General features: G+C 45.9%; 1 protein-coding gene across 2 annotated transcripts in view; it reads left to right on the top strand.

The window, feature by feature from the left end:
• LOC147671314 (neuronal acetylcholine receptor subunit beta-4-like) overlaps positions 1-22760 on the top strand; it is a 224136-nt gene that overhangs the window by 178248 nt on the left and 23128 nt on the right. For both annotated transcript variants that reach the window (XM_086948079.1, XM_086948080.1), the window contains exons 3-4: positions 13485-13529; positions 13634-13743. In XM_086948079.1, coding sequence (XP_086804205.1) covers positions 13485-13529; positions 13634-13743 — 155 coding nt within the window. The remainder of the gene's footprint in view (positions 1-13484; positions 13530-13633; positions 13744-22760) is intronic.

Below are 22760 nucleotides of genomic sequence, written 5' to 3'. Positions count from 1 at the left end.
ATACACTGAGGGCCATTCCAGTCATTATACACGGAGGTCCATTCCAGTCATTATACACGGAAGTCCATTCCAGTCATTATACACGGAGGTCCATTCCAGTCATTATACACGGAGGTCCATTCCAGTCATTATACACGGAGGTCCATTCCAGTCATTATATGCTGAGGGCCCTTCCAGGTATTATATGCTGAGGCCATGCTATTATACATTGAGGGCCATTCCAGTCATTATACACTGAGGGCAATTCCAGTCATTATACACGGAGGTCCATTCCAGTCATTATACACGGAGGTCCATTCCAGTCATTATATGCTGAGGGCCTTTCCAGGTATTATATGCTGAGGCCATGCCATTATATGCGGAGGGCCATGCCAGTCATTATACGCTGAGGGCCATGCCAGTCATTGCACGCTGGGGGCCATGCCAGTCATTATACGCTGAGGGCCATGCCATTCATTATACGCTGAGGGTCATGCCAGTCATTTTACTTGGTGGGCATGCCAGTTATTACATGCTGAGGGCAATGCCAGTCATTACACGCTGGAGGCCAGGCCAGTCATTATTGGCTGAGGGCCATACCAGTCATTATACACTGAGGGCCATGACAGTCATTATAGGCTGGGGGCCATGCCAGTCATTATACACTGAGGGCCATGACAGTCATTATAGGCTAAGGCCATACCAGTCATTATACACTGAGGGCCATGCCAGTCATTATACACTGAGGGCCATGACAGTCATTATAGGCTGAGGGCCATACCAGTCATTATACACTGAGGGCCGTGACAGTCATTATAGGCTGAGGGCCATACCAGTCATTATACACTGAGGGCCATAACAGTCATTATAGGCTAAGGCCATACCAGTCATTATACACTGAGGGCCATGACAGTCATTATACACTGAGGGCCATACCAGTCATTATACACTGAGGGCCATGCCAGTCATTAGAGGTTGAGGGCCATGCCAGTCATTATACACTGAGGGCCATGCCAGTCATTATAAGCTGAGGGCCATACCAGTCATTATGCACTGAGGGCCATGACAGTCAATATAGACTGAGTGCCATCAGACACGCCGTCGAGCTCTGGAACCTGCTCAATACCACAGCCCCTGACATCGCCTTCCTCACGGAAACCTGGATGAACGCCTCCTCAGTGCCCGACATCGCCATCGCCATCCCGGACGGCTACAAGATCATCCGGAGGGACCGCGTCAACCAGACAGGAGGAGGCATCGCCATCATCCACAGGAACACCATCTGCATCACGACCAACACCGACGACACCCTCACACCCGCCGAACACCTGCACTTCCAGATCCACATCAACCCCAAGACCACCATCAAAGGCACCCTCATCTACAGACCCCCGGGACCACGCTCACAATTCAGCGAAGACATCGCCGACTTCATCAGCCCGCACGCCCTCCCCTCCGCTGACTACATCCTCCTCTGGGACCTCAACTTCCACCTGGAGAACAACAACGACCGCAACACCACCACCCTGTTGGACAACCTCGCAAACCTCGGTCTCAAGCAGCTGGTGACCACCCCCACCCACTACGCCGGACACACACTCGACCCCGTGTTCTCATCCAGCAAGGACATCACCTTCAGCCACGCCACCGGACTCCACTGGACGGACCACAGCTGCGTCCACTTCAGCTTCAGAAGGACCACGATCCACCACCACCAGCAACAGGCTGCACGCAGAAGCTGGAACAAGATCACAGCCGACCAGCTCGCGACTTCCCTGAGCAAGAACCCTCCCACCGGCGCAACAAACCCCAGGCAGGTGGCCACCAACCTCACAAAGTGGATCAGCAACTGGGCAGACGACCTCGCCCCTCTGAGGACCCCGCCTAGCAGACCCGGCAGCAAGAAAGCCCCATGGTTCACCGACGAACTCAAGAGCTCCAAGAGGAACTGCCGAGCCCTCGAGAAAGCCTGGCGCAGAGACCCAACACCAGACAGCATGACTGCCCTCAAGCTCGCCACCCGAAAACACCACCAACTGATTCACGCCACCAAGAAAACTGCATTCAAGGAACGACTGGACAACAACGCACACAACAACACGGAACTCTTCAACATCGTTAAAGAGCTCTCCAACCCCAACGCCGGAAACAACGACATCACCCCTTCACAAGACCTCTGCAACTCCCTCGCCTCCTACTTCTACCAACAAGATCACGGACATACACAACAGCTTCAACACTCAACCGACGCACGCCACAACCAAACCACCGCCCCCCACCACCACCCTCCACGCCTGGACCCCGATCAGCACCGAAGACACCGTCCGCACGATGAACTCCATCCACTCCGGATCTCCGACCGACCCCTGCCCTCACCACGTCTTCAACAAGGCCGACGCTGTCATCGCACCCCACCTGCGGGACATCATCAACACCTCCTTCGACACCGCTACCTTCCCGGAGAGCTGGAAGCACGCCAAACTCAGCGCTCTACTAAAGAAGCCATCAGCCGACCCCACCGACCTCAAGAACAACCGCCCCATCTCGCTGCTCCCGTTTCCTGCAAAAGTGATCGAGAAGACCGTCAACAAGCAGCTGGCCGCCTTCCTCGAGACGAACGGATCCCTCGACCTCTCGCAGTCTGGCTTCCGGGCCAACCACAGCACCGAGACCGCCCTGATCGCAGCCACCGATGACATCCGAGCCCTGCTCGACAATGGAGAAACAGCGGCCCTCATCCTCCTAGACCTCTCCGCGGCTTTCGACACTGTCTGCCACCGTACCCTAGTGCAGCGCCTCAGCAACGTCGGAATCCAGGAGAAGGCACTGGAGTGGATCATCTCCTTCCTCGCCGGAAGGACACAGAGTCTGCCTCCCCCCGCTCAGATCAGAAGCCACCAAAGTCATCTGCGGCGTTTCTCAAGGCTCCTCGCTCAGCCCAACCCTCTTCAACGTCTACATGAGCCCCCTCGCAGCCATTGCACGCCAACACAACCTCAACATCATCTCCTACGCCGACGACAACCAGCTGATCCTCTCCCTCACCAACGACCCCGCCACCGCCAGAACCAACCCACACGAAGGGATGACAGACGTAGCCAAGTGGATGATGAACAGCCGCCTAAAACTGAACTCGGACAAGACGGAAGTCCTCATCCTGGGATCTTCACCCTCCGCCTGGGACGACTCCTGGTGGACCCACGCCCTGGGCAGCGCACCCAAACCAACAGACCACGCACGCAACCTGGGCTTCATCCTGGACTCCTCCCTCTCCATGATCAGACAAATCAACGCCGTCTACTCGTCGTGCTTCAACATCCTGCGCATGTTACGTAAGATCTTCCGGTAGATCCCCACCGAGACCAGGAAGACGGTCACCCAGGCCCTCGTCACCAGCCGTCTGGACTACGGCAACTCCCTCTACGCCGGTACCACCGCCAAACTCCAGAAGAGACTCCAGCGGATCCAGAACGCCTCAGCATGACTCATCCTGGACATCCCCCGTCGCAGCCACATCTCCGGACACCTGAGAGACCTGCACTGGCTCCCGGTCAACAAGAGAATCACCTTCCATCTCCTCACCCACGCACACAAAGCCCTACACAACCAAGGCCCAGGATACCTCAACAGCCGCCTCAACTTCTACGCTCCCACACACCAGCTTCGATCGACCGGCCACACCCTCGCCGCCGTCCCCCGCTTCCGAAGAACCACCAGAGGGGGAAGGTCCTTCTCCTACCTGGCCGCCAAGACTTGGAACTCCCTCCCGACCCACCTCCGCCTGACCCAGGACCACCTCGCCTTCAGGAAGCAGCTGAAGACCTGGCTGTTCGAGCAGTAGCAGACCCCCCCCCCCTCCCCTAGCGCCTTGAGACCCTTCGGGTTAGTAGTGCGCTATATAAATGCTTTGATTGATTGATTGATTGCCATGACAGTCATTATACGCTGAGGGCCATGCCAGTCATTATAGGCTGAGGGCCATGACATTCATTATACGCTGAGGGCCATGCCAGTCATTATATGCTGAGGGCCATGACATTCATTATACGCTGAGGGCCATGCCAGTCATTATATGCTGAGGGCCATGACATTCATTATACGCTGAGGGCCATGCCAGTCATTATACACTGAGGGTAATGCCAGTCATTATAGGCTGAGTGCCATGACATTCATTATACGCTGAGGGCCATGCCAGTCATTATACACTGAGGGTAATGCCAGTCATTATAGGCTGAGTGCCATGACATTCATTATACGTTGAGGGCCATGCCAGTCATTATATGCTGTGGGCTATGCAAGTCAGTATAGGTTGAGTGCCTTGTCGGTCATTATACGATTAGGGCCATGCCAGTCTTTATACGGTGAGGGCTATGCCAGTCATTATATACTGAGGGCTATGCCAGTCATTCTAGGATGAGTGCTATGCCAGTCATTATACGCTGAGGATAATGCCAGTACTTATATGCTGTGGGTCATGCCAATCATTCTAGTATATCTCAGTGCCGCTTGGCCCTATAATGAGAGATAGGCCGTTAAACAAGGGCTTTGCAGCGATAAACATGCCTAGATATATTGGAATGCTTGCTCAGAGGGCCCACACCAACCATTATCCACCCTCTGACATTCCTATGTGGTAATGGTGCTCCAGTGCTCCACACATTCCATGGGCTTTATACAGACTGTTAGCCCTCCATATAAGGCTATACTGTCCATTCACCGCCAGCTTCAGCATCATTGCCTTAGTATGAAGCGGATGACAGTAACAATGGAGCAGGACTTTATTGTACGGTACATCCCATGTAAAGGGCGGTAAGTCTGTTATAACATTGCCCTCCTAAAAAACAAATGCATCCATTGAGTCACAGGATGTTGAAAACCCCCCATAGCTCTCATAATCTTTTATATCTCTTCTTTCGTAGCAGCAGGTAGAACTTCAGCACCCCCTGCAACAGCAGCCTCTGCTTGTCTCTTGGTTCTACCAAATTTCCCTTATTTAGCCAGGCAGCAGGAGAGACAGACTCTGCAGAGACCATCTTCTCTCTCCGACCAAGATTCGAGGACAAAGAAGGAAGCCTTTGCTCTGTAACTCTGTCTACAGCCACTGTTTCTCATTTCTCTTCCTAACTCCTCATTTCTTAAGTGGGGCTGTAGATTATAGTAGTATCTTTCCCCGTATGAGTATACAAGAAGAAGGGGATATTGGCACACTGCTCTGCCTAAATAGACACAGCCACCCTCCCCATCAGCAATAAGGAACTCAATCTGGCACCACCTCACAACTCATGGGGTATGGGGACCACGTGGCTTACCACGGCTCTATGAGGAGACCACATAGCTACCCATCCCCTCTAATTTGCAAATTGGCCCAGGGTGATGATGGCCTAGAAAGTCTCTGGTAGGGTGGCTGCTCACCCCCTCCCTCCCTTTTTTAAAATTTTATTTTAGAGTTGTCTCATTTACCTCCTCTTGGCTGTTCGTAGATATGGTCAATTGCAAGAATTTGAATGTAAGTTTGTGAACTTTGCTTAAGTGTTTTGAGAGTTTCCCAGGGTGAATTGATGTGTATTGGAATAGTATTCATGTATTCTACTTCCAATGTAATCTTGATTACAGTGGCAGGTGAGGAGGTTGGTCATGGAAGACCTAGTGCAGTGTAGCCCATCTTTGTTTTTTCCTTCTTTCCTTTGTGATTTGTAAATTGTGTTTTCTTGTGCATCAAACATTTGCAAACTGAGCAGTCATGGCAAATGTAAATGCTTGGTGATTTTTTTAAGGTGGTCATTCATCCTATTGTCTCTGAATTCAGACTGATGTAACATGTCCCTCATCTTTTTTAGGTTGAGCCTAGGCTGCTTGCAATTGGTTCACTCTTGCCTCACACTTTTTTCCTGGCTTCTTATTGGTTGGTACAAAAGGGGGTGGTGATGGACGGAGCATCTGAACCAATCAAACACTCACACCCAGGCAACAGATCTGGGTTTAATCCGTCACCGTTCTTAAGCCCACTCTGCCACCCCAGTTCAGAGATGGCCATATTCAAATCAGTCTGACCCTCTGCCTCATGGGAACAGTCCAGCCTGAACTGCCAAGCCATGCCTCCCCTGGACCGGAAACAAGCTTCCTAGGACCGGTTTCTGGCATTACAGCCGTCTTCAGCCAGTCTTGCTTGAATCCAGTGGCAAAGTGATCAAGGGACTCACGTCTGAGCATACGCTGCCAACTTATGGCGAACAAAGCGGTACAATAGGGGGTGGTGATGGACGGAGCATCTGAACCAATCAAACACTCACACCTAGTCAACAGTTCTGGGTTTAATCCATCACCGTTCTTTAGCCCACGCTGCCACCCCAGTTCAGAGATGGCCATATGCAAATCAGTCTGACCCTGTGCCTCATGGGAACAGTCCAGCCCGAACTGCCAAGCCATGTCTTCCCTGGACCGTAAACAAGCTTCCTAAGACCGGTTTCTGGCATTACAGCTGTCTTCAGCCAGGCTTGCTTGAATCCAGTGGCAAAGTGATCAAGAGGCTCACGTCTGAGCATACCCTGCCAACTTATGGCGAACAAAGCGGATAATTTCTTCCACGCTTGTGCCTACAAGTGTACTATTATACTTTTTTGATTCTCTTACTGCTGTTCAAAGGTGTTCTGTCTCATTCCAAGCTGTCCAATTCACGATCCCAGGGTCTGAGTTTATTTTCCAGCACTCACAATGGAAACTGGCATTGATGTTTTATCTGTTACTGTTCACTTCCTACATCCTACTTATGAGACAATTGGGCAAAGGATAGCACTACATTACAATAAGGAAGAAGACCAGCAATTGCTACACTAATGCCATTTGCAATACAATAGGTCCCACATTGCTGAAAGTTTCAGCTATTGGCGATGCATTATTATTAGCAATGCCCATAGCCCAAACTTTCAATAATGCGAGACCTATTGCATTGCAAATTATTAGGTTTTTTTGGTCGTCTAAAGTCCAGTCTATGCTGGAGGGTTACTTGCACCGTCGGGTTTTCAGAAATCAGTTGCCATTTTTAGGTCGAACCTATACAGCGCTTGCGCTGTTAGGTGATCTGTTGTCTGTACTTTGTGGAGTCTAACTCCTCCCACGCTTTGGATTGACTTTTCTGTGTGTTATTTTAAAATTGTAGCCTGCAAATGGCTAATGGTGAATGTCTGTCCCACCTTTTTTGAGAATGTCACTCCCGTGGAGTATTGCTGCGGGTACGATCAGCGACGCGCACGCAGAATATTCAGATCCACTTCTACTTGGACGATTTCCTCATTCCGGCACCCTCGCTCCAGGAATTCTGCACTGCTTTCCTTTAAAGCCACCCATAACGTCACGCTAATAGAGCACCCCTAAAAATATCTGCCTCTCTGCAGCATTTCGTCAATTAAGCAACCTTGACAAAAAGTAGGTAACTCTCTAGCGCGAGAGATGTCCCTCATATTGTGTGCGCTTAAATGGCTGATTCAAAACAATAGCCAATTGGAACAAAGTGTCATGGCCGGGTTATCAGAAGGGAGAGGATGTGGCCAGATGGTCAGAGCTGCAGACTGTGGAGATGGGGGGCCTGGTTCGAGCCTCGGCGTCAGCTCAGTATCTCATTAAACCAGCCATTAAGAAAAGCAGAAAATGACATCTGGTTAAGGGCACCATTTCCTTTGTTCTAATCTCTTGTCACTGCCCCCCTTTCTTCATGTTTGAGCCATGTGTGATTTAACGCACCCGGCGTGTCACCCTGTGGCTTCCCCAACAGCTCTTGGAGAGCAGCCTACTAAATGCATGAAACCTATCAAATTGAAGCATCCTGAAGGTCACATTGACCCCAAACCCTAATCCAATCCACAGAAACAAGGCAGAAGGCGTAGCTTTGGAAAGTTGAATCTGGATAGCTCTCAGAAATCTCCAACAATCACAGACACATTTCGTCCTCTTGCAGTTGATTATGGGGTGAATTTAGTTCAAGGGCGGGGTAACAAGGTAACCCGACTTCTAGAACTTTCTCGGTACAACCCTCATCACTCCCTAGCGCCCAATGTCAACCAATGGGATAAAAGTGAAGAGTCTGGTGTCATTATAGGGCTTTGTGTTATTCTGGTTTTTGTCATGCCATGCTAGACTCCAACAGGCTGGTAGGGTCGGGACAAAGTCAGTTCCTAGCAGGCCCGACCAGACATGCACTTGAATCTTCCCAGGTCCTGCTTCCCTTCACAGGTGCCGTTTCTCACGCTGCCTCAGGCACAGCATGACATTTATAATCCCATCCTATACAAACATGTAACATGATTAAGAGCCATGTCTTCCGCAGAAGCCTTTCCTTGCCCTGCACATGAGCGCGCCCACTGCTCGAGTCCCCACAGGCTGCCAGGCACCCACACCAGGGAATATCTGCTCAGGCAGGGTCTAAAAATACACATTTTGTTCCCTCAATCAAGTCAGGCAACCTTGACGAAACGTAGGTAACTCTCTAGCGCAAGAGAAGCCCCTCATATTACGTGCGCTCGAATGACTGATTCAAAACAACAGCCAATAGGAGCAAAGTGTCATGGCCTGGTTAACAGAAGATGTGGCCTTACAGACAGAGCTGCCGACATTAGAGTTGGGAAACTAAGTTTGAGTCTCGGCGTCCGCTCAACAACCTGTGATTCTGAGCAAATCAATTTATCTCACTGTTAGACCTGGCATTTCTTGGCGTGATTACCCCTGACTTTTTGCCTCTACCTCCTCTATTTTTGATGCTGTGATGGATTTCCTTTGACTGGCTTAGATGCTTTGGGCTAGTGCTCCCTGTATAAAGTGTAATGGTAATTGGTTGTCTATGATTGGTATGTTTGCCTTAATAGTAAAGTCCCTAGTAAAGTGCACTATGTGTGCCAGGGCTGTTGATGCAAATGCTACTAGTAAGCCTGCAGCCCTAATTGTGCCACCCACACAAGTAGCCTTAAAAAGAGAACTCAGGCCTCCCACTGCAGTGCCTGTGCACAGTTTGTTAAACTGCCATGTTGACCTGACAAGTGCACCCACTTGCCAGGCGTTACCCTTCCCTTTCTATGCACATCAGACTCTCCTATGGTAGGTCTAAGGTACCCCCTGGGCAGGTTTCAGTGCATATAAAAGGTAGGACATGTACCATGTCCTGGCAGTGAAATAATCTCCATTTCGTTTTTCACTGTTGAAAGGCCATCTTGCCCATAGGACAGAATGGGGAGGCTGTGTACTATGTTTCCATCCTATCTTGCCAAAGGCTTAAGATGGGGAGGTGAAGTTTAGTGTGCCTGAACTCACAATTCAATAACACATATTTTTGTGAAGGTGGTTTTTGCTTTGTGTGTTTAGAAACCACTCTTTTAGAAGTACTGGGTTTTTCTGCTCTAACATTTCTGTTTGTCTGGTTGTGGAGTGACCGTCTGGAGCTGAAAATGATAGGATCTGGGGAATGTTTTGACCCAGGGGAGGAGGTGAGACAGCAAGAGGCTGACCTTCATCTGGAGTGTAGGGGGAGGAGTAGCCCCTAGAAGTGAATAGGACTGGGCTGCAGCTATAAAACTTTGGCTCCATCCCCTGCTGAGTGATTAAGGATCCAGCCCCCCACTATCAAAGGAAGAAGGTGTCACTGGCAGGGAGACACCCAAAACTGGTTTGGACGGGTCAGTGCCTCCCTAAACACAAAGACTTCAAAGACATTGAGGGGTTTTAACTATGAGAGCTGAAACCACTGGACTTTGGAAAGGAATTGGATGGTTCAAGACTGAAAAGGATTGAAACTACTTTGTGGTCAAGAGGAACCACTGCCAAGGAAGAAACAGCTGAAGAGACTGAAGGAAAGGACTGACCCTTGCTGTGTGTTATGGGGCAGGCCTTCTATTTGCTGATTTAACCAAGGAAGAGGCTATAGAGATTTTGCTGTGTGCTGTGTCCCCTTCTTGAAAGGACTTTGCTGGGATGTGTCCTGAAGTAACTTAACCCCAAGGGCCTGAGGTGAGCTGGCTTCCTGTTGTGGAAACTCAGGAACACAAAATTTTCAAGAAGTATCTCAGCGACGCTGTGTGCGTGTGCTTTTTACGGCCTGAGACCTTCCTAAGCCGTGCCCTGTGATTGTGGGCACCTGCAGTCCAAGCCAGTCTCAGCGATGCTGTGTGCGTGTGCTTTTTGCTGCCTAAATCCTTTGTGAGGATTGTCGTGTGATCATCTGCACCTGGAGTCCAAGTGAGTCTCAGCAACGCTGTGTGCTTCATGCAGCTTGAGCCCTTCATGAGGATTGCCCTGTGACCGTGCACAACAGAAGTTCAAGTGTGTCTCAGCGATGCAGTGTGCATGTGCTTTTTGCAGCCTGAGACCCTCGAAAGAATTGCCCTGTGATCGGGGGCACCAGGAGTTCAAGTGTTTCTCAGCGACACTGGGTGTGTGTGTGCTTCGTGCATCCTGAGACGTTCTTGAGTTTTGCCCTGTGACCATGCGCACCCGAGGCTCAAGGGAGTATCAGCGACGCTGTGCGCATGTGCTTTTTGCAGCCTGAAACCCTCGTAAGAATTGGCCTGTGATCGTGGGCACAGAAGTTCAAGTGCTTCTCAGCAACGCTGTGTGCATGTGCTTCGTGCATCCTGAGACCTTCTTGAGTTTTGCCCTGTGACCATGCGCACCAGAGGCTCAAGGGAGTATCAGCGACGCTGTGCGCGTGTGCTTTGTGCAGCCTAAGACCTTCGTGAGGATTGCTCTGTGACTGTGCACACCCAAGGCTCAAGGGAATCTCAGTGACGCTGTGTGCCAGTTCCCTGTTGCAGCCTGAGATGTTTGTTATCGTCATCGACCCGGAACCAACCAAGTCGCAACGGAGGCCCAAGTCACGAGAGGCAGAGAGGAGAGTGAGGTTGCTCCCCCCAGGTAACGTATGTCGACGCCTGGGGTGGGGTGCGGGCGTGAAGAGAGACACTCTCTGCCTCTCCCCTTCTGCTAGCTAGATCCTCTGATCCAGCTCGTATCACGGCCCGTACTTGCCAAGGAGTGGCAGTACCGGGGCCGGAGCGTGGAGCTGTACTGTGGTTTACACCAGATCCATGTTGGGGGCATTTGGTGACGGAAACAGACTGCGAGTCAGTACGAAGGGGCGGAGAGACAGTCTGAAGTACTATGATCAGTGCAGGAGTGTAGTATGCATTGCATTAATTCTGCATTACGAACTACCTGATTGTTGTATTACACATTGCATTAGATTGCAGAACGTACTACCTGATTGTTGCATTACGCATTGCATTAAGTCTGCATAACGAACTACCTGATTATTGTATTACGCATTGCATTAGTTTTCAGAATAAACTACCTGATTGTTGCATTACGCATTGCATTAAGTCTGCATAACGAACTGCCTGATTGTTGTATTACGCATTGCATTAGTTTGCAGAATTAACTGTATTATTCTTACATTGCAAAAGTGCCTGATTCTTGCATTACGAACTGCATAGCCTTGCATTAGGACTGCATTGGATCACCTAGAATTGCTCATTAATACCGCCAGACCTTACAAGAGCTGACTGACCTAATAACTGGCCAGGAGGTATATTACAAATATGCATATGTTTGATTTTTATTGTGTAGTCTCATCGTATATCTTTTGATATAAGCGTATACTTGTTTTTATATGAAACTCGTGTGGAGTCCTTTTGTGGTGTCACCATTGGGTCAATGGGAGCGTGGTTGCAAATACTTTACACATTTGCCCTGAAGATAAGCCTGGCTGCTCGTGCAAAGCCACCAAGGGGGTGAGCAGGGGTTATCTGAGAAGGTGTCCTTCCTTTCCCTGACGTGGAAGCGAGGGTCCCTACTTGGCCTAAGGTACCTACCTCAGCCAACTAGGGAATTCCGGTTCTAACACTTACCATGTCTACCACAAAAATGAATGCATCCTTGTGTAATGCAACTGGTGCTCATGTAAAGCGCACAAATACTTTCAGGTCGAGTTTGCGCTATACAAAAACTGCAAAAGAAAAATAGAAGTGGGGTTCGCTCTCTAGTTATTTTGTCCCAGCCTTGTTTTCGGGGATCTAAACCGTGAAGTTCTTTTTTTGAGTTCAAGTAAAATTTTTATTAGACTAAAAAAGGTGTCATTACAAAAAGAGAAATGAGATGTAATATCATCAAGAAGGTAAGGTAAATTCGGTTACAACAATAAGTATCAAAAAATAAAAAAAATAAAAAAATGAGGCTAGAGATACAAAATATATGAGGCTGTCTAAATGAGGGCAAGGCAATAGATATTATGTAAGAAAAAATAAGTTCTACAGAAAACAAAGGAACGAAAGGTAACTTAGGGGGGTTTTGAAACCTCTTGTTGATAGGGAGGTAAGTGAGAGGGGCGTTTAGCACAAACATCAAGGTATAGGGTGATGGGAAAACCGTGATGTTCTGGACAGTGGCATGTTAAACAACAGTAAATATTACAGCTCCCAGCATAATGTGCTTATAAGGTCCCAAAGGCGAGACTATTGCATTGCAAATGCTTGTTTGTAATTACTTTCAGATCCAAAAGTTACCTTTTTCCTATTGTGTAATTAAGCTGAATAGTGTCCTAAGTGTCTTTTTGATGTGTTTGCCCTCCAGTTACAAATTATGTTCATTTTATCTCCTGTGCTGTTGAATGGGGCATCTGCTTATTGTAACCTCTTCCTGTGAAATGTTCTATCAACACTTCTATTTACTATTGGCTTGGCTGCAGTTCATTCTGATGTGCATAATGTCATCTTTCAATTTGTTATTGATTGGCGTTTGTTTTAAATATATGTATAACCAAAGCTAACTATAACTTAACTTCAACCTTTGCTTTTTTCAGTGAAAAAAATGTGCGTACGCAATACATATATGCAATACAAAATAGTAATTTCCCTCCACAGTATGGTATTCTATTCATTGAATTACTGCAGTGTGAAAATTCAATACAATAGGGTTACAAATGAACGAAAATTACAGTTCTCAAATAATTTTGCAAGTATATTCAGTTATTCAACTGCAGATGTCTTTTACTGCTCTGTGCATTATTAACAGGTGTCTTGCATTAATAAGAGGTGTCTTGCATTAATAACAGGCGGCCTGCTCCAGCAAACAAATCTCTTGAAATCCACAGGGGGTCATTCTGAGTGTCCCCTCACTAGGTGCACCATTTATGGTACCTGGCCAATACCAGTACTGCAGGGTGCGACATTTAGGGGATGCAGAATGGCCGTATCATAAAGGTACATAAGTGGTAATACTACAAGTTCCCCGAGTTCTGAGCTACAGACCCTAAATGCACGTTATTTTCTCTGTACAGACTGCGATAGTTTACTTGAGGAAAATGGCGGGGGTTAGGAGGTGGATAGGGGGAGGCAAGATGTGGTGGTACCTCACCGGGTGTAATCCTGATTTGGTGCAAATGTCTGAGCCGAGATTAGCACAGGGCCCAGAAGAGGCGTGCTGCGGTGACTTTCTATTTTCCCTACTGACTGTTACCCATTCTTTTCCAGAACGAGCGCGAGCAGATCATGACCACCAATGTTTGGCTGAATCAGGTAACGGAGGGTGTGATGTAATGCACAGGGTGTCATCTTCTCCACAGCATCAGCGGGCTAGGACGTGGCATTGCAACATTAACCGTGTCTCGTTCTTATTCCAGGAGTGGGTGGATTATCGCTTGACCTGGGAGCCAGGTGAATACGATGGCATAAAAAAGCTGCGGATCCCTGCGAAGCACATCTGGCTGCCAGATATTGTACTTTACAACAAGTAAGTTCTGCTGCATCATAACAGTTAGTAGTGTGTGACAGGAATATTCCGAGATTTTAAAATCCGGCAATCCTTTTTGGGGTTTTATCGTAGGGCAGCTCAGAAAGGACCCCATGCTGCGCTGCCCTACAGCAAAGTGAAAGGGCAGGAATGCACTACATTTATGCAATACGGTCCATTTCTGTCCTTTCTCCCTGCGCTGGCGCTGTTTCGGCAGTCTTGCTCCAACGTAGGCACCCTTGACCCATGGTGAAAGGGTGCCTTCATTGCATGCAGAATTGTTTTTGTGCAGAAAAAGACACCTTCCTACACAAAAACAATCCTAAGAGGTGTTTTTTCTTTTTGTGTGTGCTGCATCACACCTAGAAAGAGTAAAAAATGAGAAGAAATAAAGAAGTTTCTCTTTGATACGCCTCACCTCGGGAGGCGTACAGATTTGGTGCTACCCCAGGTTTACACACAGGACAGCCTAAAACAACTAAAGCCAGCAAACAGAAAGCCAGAAAATGTGATTTACAAACCACAAAGGTAATGGTAAGCAATGGGTAGAATGCATTCCCAACGTATGCTCTCTGAATGTCCCCAAGATATCTTTAGCAAACCGGGCTAAAAAAGATCCTAACAGAAATGAGGCCTGCAGTGCTCCTTAATAGCGCTAGGTGTCACAATTTGTTTGCCAGACATATCACCCCGAATTCTAGTGGACTGAAGGTGCTACAGAAATGAACGAAAAACAAAAGCAGAGGTTTTTTTTATACCCAAGATGTAGCCAGACTAAACAAGAAAAGATACACATTTGGGCTTAAAATGCTTCGTTTTAACGTGAGAGAGTTTCTATTATACCTTTCCCTGAAAAGTGGTCTGGTAAGGGGAATGTAGGAATGTATGTTTCTATATATATATATATATATATATATATATATATATATATATATATATATTACCTACTGGCGATAGCCAGTAGGTATATATAGTTAGGATTTTTTCCCTATGGGATTTCTGAAAATTCTATGTCTAATAACTTTGGCGTTTGTGGACGGAATTGGCTGAAATTTTCAGGAAAATGGCACATTTTGTTTCTGAGCAGCTCCTGGAAATTTGGGGGGGGTTCGTCTAGGGGGGGCCGAGAAAAAAGGGGGGTCCCAAAACGCGTTTTTCCCATGTTAATTTCCATAGGGCGGTTGGACTTACTTTTAGCCCGAACGGTTGAATGGATTTCCACGAAACTTGGCAAAATTGTAGGGACTGTTAGCCCGATGTGCCTTTGCTAGGTCTCAATATATGTGCTTCAGTGAATTTTGAGAAATTAACGTTTAAAACAAGATATATATCTGTAACAGCGCTCCGGGCTGCGCTCCGGTCCGCTTACTTTTCGCGTATCGGAACTTTGCGAAGCGAAGCTGATTGGCTCTCCGGTGTCTGTCAACATTCTAAACAGTCCGGCGCGGCCGCCATCTTGTCTCTCGGTAGGATCGAGAGACAAGAGGAGGCCAAAACAAAGGGGGAAATGAAGGAAAGGGGGCAAGGTAGACCCCTTCTGATCCCCTAGGATTGATGAGGGGATATTATAGAGTCACGCTGGGCCCAAAAAAAAAAAAAAAAAAAAATCAGATTTTTTCGCCGTAGAGACGCGTCTTGGTACGCGAACCGGGCAGCTAACCGGGAAGCTAACTGGCAGTGTAACGGGAGTCTGACGAGTAGCTGATTGGCTGTCAACATTGTAAACAGTCCAGAGCGGCCGCCATCTTGTCTCTCGGTAGGACCGAGAGACAAGAGGAGGCCAAAACAAAGGGGGAAATGAAGGAAAGGGGCAAGGTAGACCCCTTCTGACCCCCTAGGATTGATGAGGGGATATTATAGAGCCACGCTGGGCCCAAAAAAAAAAAAAATTCTGTTTTTTCGCCGTAGAGATGCGTCTTGGTACGCGAACCGGGCAGCTAACCGGCAGTGTAACGGGAGTCTGAGGAGAAGCTGATTGGCTGTTATCATTGTAAACAGTCTGGAGTGGCCGCCATCTTGTCTCTCTGTGGGATCGAGAGACAAGAGGTGGAAAAAAAAAAGGTGTAAATGAATGAAAGGGGTAAGGCAAACCCCTCCTGAACCCCTAGGATTGATGAGGGGGCTATTAAAGTTCCCTGGGGGGTGAAAAAAAAAATTGCGATTTTTCGCGGTAAAGGTGCTTCCTGGTACGTTAACCGGGCAGCTAACCGGCAGCGTAACGGGAGTCCGACATATTGTGTTTTTTGAACGTTTATGATATGTGCACGTGTGGATTTTGTCTAATTAAGGTTAAAAAAATATATATATCTTTAAGCGTGTTCTGGCGCGCTTACGTTTTGGGTTTGGTTTGCGCTGCAGAGACGATACGTCACGGTTATGCGATGCATCATGAGGCGTCTCACGGGCTACGTGATACGTCACTTAATAAAGAATATATTTTACAGCTATAGATATTAGCTTTTAAAAAACCAATGAAATTCACAGAAAAAACCATAGGTTATAGACCATATATAGTTAGGAATTTGCATTTACAAAACCTTGAAAATTCACTGAAAAAACCATAGGTTATAGACAATATATAGTTAGGGATTAGCATTTAAAAAACCTTATTTTACTCGCACAAAACCATTGAAATTCCATATATAGTTAGATGCACTAACTATATATCGCGGACCCGCAATCCACTGCTAATAATGTCACATATTACATCATTCATGACATGGTCAGTGACATCACTGATGACATCACTGATGACATCTCAAATGACATCACTGATGACATCACTGATGACATCTCAAATGACATCACTGATGACATCACTGACATCTCATTTGACATTACTGATTACATCACTGATGATATCATTTATGTGATAATACATCTTCAGACTCTAATATAACCTTAGATACACTCAGTGTAAACAGGCACTCACAGACTGTCACACATCCATGGAGTTACCCACACACCTAGTCAGTCATGCAAAGAATCAATCCCACCTCCATTTCCTCAACTATACAGTTATACACACCTTACTTATTCAAACATATACTAACACATATTTACTCTCTTATACAATCCTTGATACAAGTTCACAATGATTCATACAGCCACTCTCACATTCACTGGTTCTTATGTTCAGTTATTTATATATGTCAACTCTCACATGGAGTGTGTTTTACATATGTACTTACTTTAACATGTAGAACTGAGATATCCATTCACTCACCAATATACTCATGCACACAGTCAACTGTCCATACAGTTGTTTCTACATGCACTTTTGAACCCATACACCTAGGGAATCAACTGCTCACACATCTATGCACAGAGTTATACACCTCCCAGCCACCCACACACATACTCAGTCTCCCATACAAATACTTGGGCAACCATTCAATAACCCATATAGTTAATGATATACCTACTGATTTAAACATGCAGCAGTTTACAGAAGAACATAAATAATGATTGCCAAATTAAGACACTTTAATCACTAACCCATCCACTCAGTGAGACACATTTAATCATTCTCTCATACAGTCAGTCATGCACCTACTAAATCCTTCATCCAGACACTTATACATCCACTCATTCTTCAATATGTAAGACATATTTTAACTTTACAGAAACATACAGTCACTGGGTGTTGTCATCAGTGATGTCATCAGTGATGTCATTTGAGATGTCATCAGTGATGTCATCAGTGATGTCACTGACCATGTCATGAATGATGTAATATGTGACATCATTAGCAGTGGATTGCGGGTCCGCGATATATAGTTAGTGCATCTAACTATATATGGAATTTCAATGGTTTTGTGCGAGTAAAATAAGGTTTTTTAAATGCTAATCCCTAACTATATATGGTCTATAACCTATGGTTTTTTCAGTGAATTTTCAAGGTTTTGTAAATGCAAATTCCTAACTATATATGGTCTATAACCTATGGTTTTTTCTGTGAATATATATATATATATATATATATATATATTCACTGAAAAAACCATAGGTTTTAGGCCTTATATAGTTAGGAATTAGCATTTAAAAAACCTAGAAAATTCACTGAAAAAACCATAGGTTTCAGGCCCTATATAGTTAGGAATTAACATATAAAAAACCACTGAAATTGCTCCTATATAGTTAGTTGAACTAACTATATATTTCGCGCATTCGCAATCCACTGCTGATGATGTCACATATTACATCATTCATGACATGGTCAGTGACATCACTGATGACATCACTGGTGACATCTCAAATGACATCACTGATGACATCACTGATGACATCTAATTTGACATCAATGATCACACCACTGATGATATACTTCATGTGATAATACAATGCTCCTCCTTACACTCTAATATAACCTCTGTTACACCTAGTGTTAAATACAGAGTATCATTTTTGAAACCATTGACACACGAATACCAGTTACTACATACGCACTCACTGATTCCTACGTCTACACACACATTCAATCATTCAGCCATACAATCACTCGTACATACAGTCACTCATTATTACAACACTATCATATGCACTCATACACCTATGCAGACACTCACACACTGCCACTCATCCATGCAGTTACTCACACACCTAGTCAGTCCTGTAAAGAATCAATCACACTTTGATTTCTTCATCTATACAGTTAAACACAGAACAGCTTACATTTTCACAGATATACTAACACATACTTACTCACTTATACAATCAAATCCTTCATCCATACTCTTATACATCCACTCATTCTTCAATATGTAAAACATATTTAAACTTTACAAAAACACACAGACACTGGATGATGCCATCAGTGATGTCATCAGTGATGTCATTTGAGATGTCATCAGTGATGTCACTGACCATGTCATGAATGATGTAATATGTGACATCATCAGCAGTGGATTGCGAATGCGCAAAATATATAGTTAGTTCAACTAACTATATAGGAGCAATTTCAGTGGTTTTTATATGTTAATTCCTAACTATATAGGGCCTGAAACCTATGGTTTTTTCAGTGAATTTTCAAGGTTTTTTAAATGCGAATTCCTAACTATATAAGGCCTAAAACCTATGGTTTTTTCAGTGAATTCCAATGGTTTTTTATATGTTAATTCCTAACTATATAAGGCCTAAAACCTATGGTTTTTTCAGTGAATTTCAAAGGTTTTTTAAATGCCAATTCCTACCTGAATAAGGCCTGAAACCTATGTTTTTTTCAGTGAATTTGCAAGGTTTTGAAAATGCAAATTCTATTAGCGGATAACGTTTAAATATGTTAATATCCTTGTGGGACCACCTGAGCAGCCCTAGGGATCCGATTTTTGGACCGGAGCAAGATGCTCTCTGATTGGGCCGTATTTCTTGCCTTCTGCCCCCCTGATTGTGCCGTATTCCTTGGCTTCTGCCCCCCTGATTATGCCGTATTTCCTGCCTCATGCACCCTGATTGTGCCATATTTCTTGCCTTCTGCACCCTAATTGTGCTGTATTTTTTGCCTTCTGCTCCCTGATTGTGTCGTATTTGTTGCCTTCTGCCCACTAATTGTGCCGTTTTTTCTTGCCTTCTGCCCACTGATTGTGCCGTTTGTCAGGCTTTCTGTCCCCTGATTGTGCCGTTTTTTGTGCCCCTGCCCCCCTGATTGTATTATCTTTGCCAGTGTTGGTTCGCTGCTGGTATTGCCTTTGTCCGTGTTTTTTTTTTGCTGCCGTTATTGTCTTTGCCTTTTTTTCTGCTGTTATTGTCTTTGCCAGTGTTTGTTTGCTGCCGTTATTGTCTTTGCCAGTGCTTGTTCTCTGCTGGTATTATCTTTGCCAGAGCTGTGTGGGCTGTGGGAGCTGTGTGGGCTGTGAGAGCTGTGTGGGCTGTGAGAGCTGTTTGGGCTGTGAGAGCTGTGTGGGCTATGAGAGCTGTTTGGGCTGTGAGAGTGTGGGCTGTGTGGGCTGTGAAGGCTGTGAGAGCTGTGTGGGCTGTGAGACCTGTGGGGCTGTGAGAACTGTGTTGGCTGTGAGAGCTGTGTGTGCTGTGAGGGCTGTGAGGGCTGTGTGGGCTGTGTGGGCTGTGTGGGCTGTGAGAGCTGTGTGGGCTGTGAGAGCTGTGTAGGCTGTGAGAGCTGTGTGGGCTGTGAGCTCTGCTTCTTTTGTGCCTCGGTCTACCTAGGCGGGCTGTGAGAGCTGTGTGGGCTGTGAGAGCTGTGTGAGCTGTGAGGACTGTGTGGGCTGTGAGAGCTGTGAGAGCTGTTTGGGCTGTGAGAGTGTGAGCCATGTGGGCTGTGAGAGCCGTGTGGGCTGTGAGAGCTGTGTGGGCTGTGAGAGCTGTGTGGGCTGTGAGAACTGTATGGGCTGTGTTGGCTGTGAGAGCTGTGTGGGCTGTGAGGGCTGTGTGGGCTGTGTGGGCTGTGAGGGCTGTGTGGGCTGTGAGAGCTGTGTGGGCTGTGAGAGCTGTGTTGGCTGTGAGAGCTGTGTGGGCTGTGAGAGCTGTGTGGGCTGTGAGAGCTGTGTGGGCTGTGAGCTCTGCTTCTTTTGTGCCTCGGTCTACCTAGCACAAGATGGATGCCAACACTTCCTGGTTTGTAGTGTTGACAGCCAATAAGCATGCAACTTTCTCTGGAAGGCATGCTGATTGGCTGCTACTGTCTATCAACACTCCAAAACAGAAACAGTTGGCAGCCATCTTGTGCCTCAGTAGACTAAGACTCAGGAAAGCAGGAAAACAAATGTGTAGAACTCAAAAAGGGGGCAGGGTAGAAGCACCCTGAACTTCTAGGCCTGCTCAGGGGGTCCCACAAGGACCCCCAAGGCCCCTAAAAATTATAATTTTTTTTTTGAAAAATCGCGGGGTGCTCGCACGGTGCGCGCTTATAGATATATAATTGATTTCAACTTGAATTTTCTCAGCAACTACTGGAGGGATTTACACCATTTAAGCAAAAGCGTGATCTGCGAATCAAACCAAATTTCTTGTAATTCCGTTCAGCCGTTTGATCTGTAGCCGTGTCTAAAGGTCCTATGGAAATTGCATGGGGAAAACACGTTTTGGGACCCCCCCTTTTTTCTCGGCCCCCGCTTCATAAATCCCCCCGAAACTTTCAGGGAAGGAGCGGAGCGTAACGCGCCATTTTCTTTGAGAAATTCACATAGATTGATCAACCGGCGCCAAAGTTATTCCCAATAGAATGTTGCGGATTTCCTATGGAAACTAGGTCCAAACTATATATACCTACTGGTGACCGCCAGTAGGAAATATATATATATATATATATCTAGAAGAGGGGGAACTTTGTGCTCTCATATGCATATATATATATATATCATGTGATCAAGGGATCAAGGTCCCGAAACGCGTCATGGCGGCGTGTTTATCTGCACAAGGATGAGAAAATAAAAAGATTTGCAAATATCCTACTGGGTCCGGTTTCGTTGTTATCCTGAACGTTGTTCTGATATTCAGCGGAGTTCTTTGCATATATATATATATATATATATATATATATATATATATATATATATATATATATATATATATATATATATATATATATATATATATATATATATATATATATATATATATATATATATATATATATATATATATATATATATATATATATATATATATATGCAAGACCAATCGAATATTATGAACACAACAAAGTAATCATGAAAAGTATTGACTGGTGCCTAAACAACAATTATTTTGCATTTTCTAAAAAGATATACAGAGAATGCAGGGGCGTGGCGATGGGTTCTTGCTTCTCCCCCAGCTACGCCTGTTTAGTGGTTGGCTGGTGGGAGGAGCAGACACTCAGACAAGAACTGTCCTCAAAATATGGTAACAACATAATAGTGTGGTTACGTTTCATAGACGATGTCTTTGTCTTGTGGAAAGTGGACAACGAAAGTGCCAATGCTTTTATACATGACATCAATGTGAACCAAATGAATCTGAACTTTACTTCGAACATAAGCTGCAATGAGGTAGATTTTCTGGACACAAAAGTTTATGTAGAAAATGGTGAACTAAAAACAACTCTGCATAGAAAAACCACAGCCGGTAACTCTACGTTACATGCCTCAAGTGCCCACCCTAGACACCTAATTGATAGCATTCCCTATGGTGAGCTTCTCAGAATCAAACGCATATGTAGCGGTGAGGAACAACAAAATATGTGCATGCGAGAAGCTGTGGAAAGATTCCGTAGGAGAGGCTACACGGCAAAAAATCTACAAAGAGCTTTGGACACAGCCAATAGGAGATCCAGGGAATCACTGTTGTCAAATTCAGAAGAAAGTACTCTGCAGGAAAGTGAGGAAACTTCAAACACACCTAGGCTAATCCTAACCTACAATAACCAGCATCGCCAAATTCGATCAATAATCAATCGAAATTGGGCGATAGTGCAGACAGATGCAGTCATGACACCGGGGTTGCCTCAAAAACCCACAATAACTTATCGGAGAGGCATCTCCATGAGAAGTGAAATAGCTAAAAGCATCCCAGACCTTGGTACCAAAAAGAAAAGTACTCTTTGGTTACCAGAAAAACAGGGTTTTTTACAAATGCTCGTCCTGTCGGGCTTGCAAGTTTGGTATGACAACCAAAAAATACACCACACCATTCAGCCCGAAGGAATTCAAAATTCAGGGATGCTATGACTGCAAAACTGAATATGCAGTCTACATTCTGACGTGTACTTGCGGGCTCAGATATGTGGGTAGTACCAAGCAGCAAGTACACGTCAGAATTCTACAACACTTGCGTGCTATCGTGAATAACGATAGCACGTATCCGGTCGCAAGACACTTTAAGGCAATCCACCAAAACAATCTAGCGGATTTAAAATATTTTGTCATCGGAGCTGTAAAGGAGAATCCGCGTGGTGGCAATAGAGAGAAGTGCCTGAGGCAGCTGGAATCCAAATTTATTGTAGAATTAGATAGTAGACAGCCTAATGGTTTAAACAATACTGAGGACCTACATTATTTCCTTTGAGGTCCTATCCATTGGTTAGA

The sequence above is a fragment of the Lissotriton vulgaris genome, unplaced genomic scaffold (assembly GCF_964263255.1).
Source record: "Lissotriton vulgaris unplaced genomic scaffold, aLisVul1.2 SCAFFOLD_942, whole genome shotgun sequence".
Lineage (NCBI taxonomy): Eukaryota > Metazoa > Chordata > Amphibia > Caudata > Salamandridae > Lissotriton > Lissotriton vulgaris.
The sequence above is the reverse complement of the archived record's forward strand: the minus strand, read 5'-3'. Positions and strand labels throughout refer to the sequence as shown.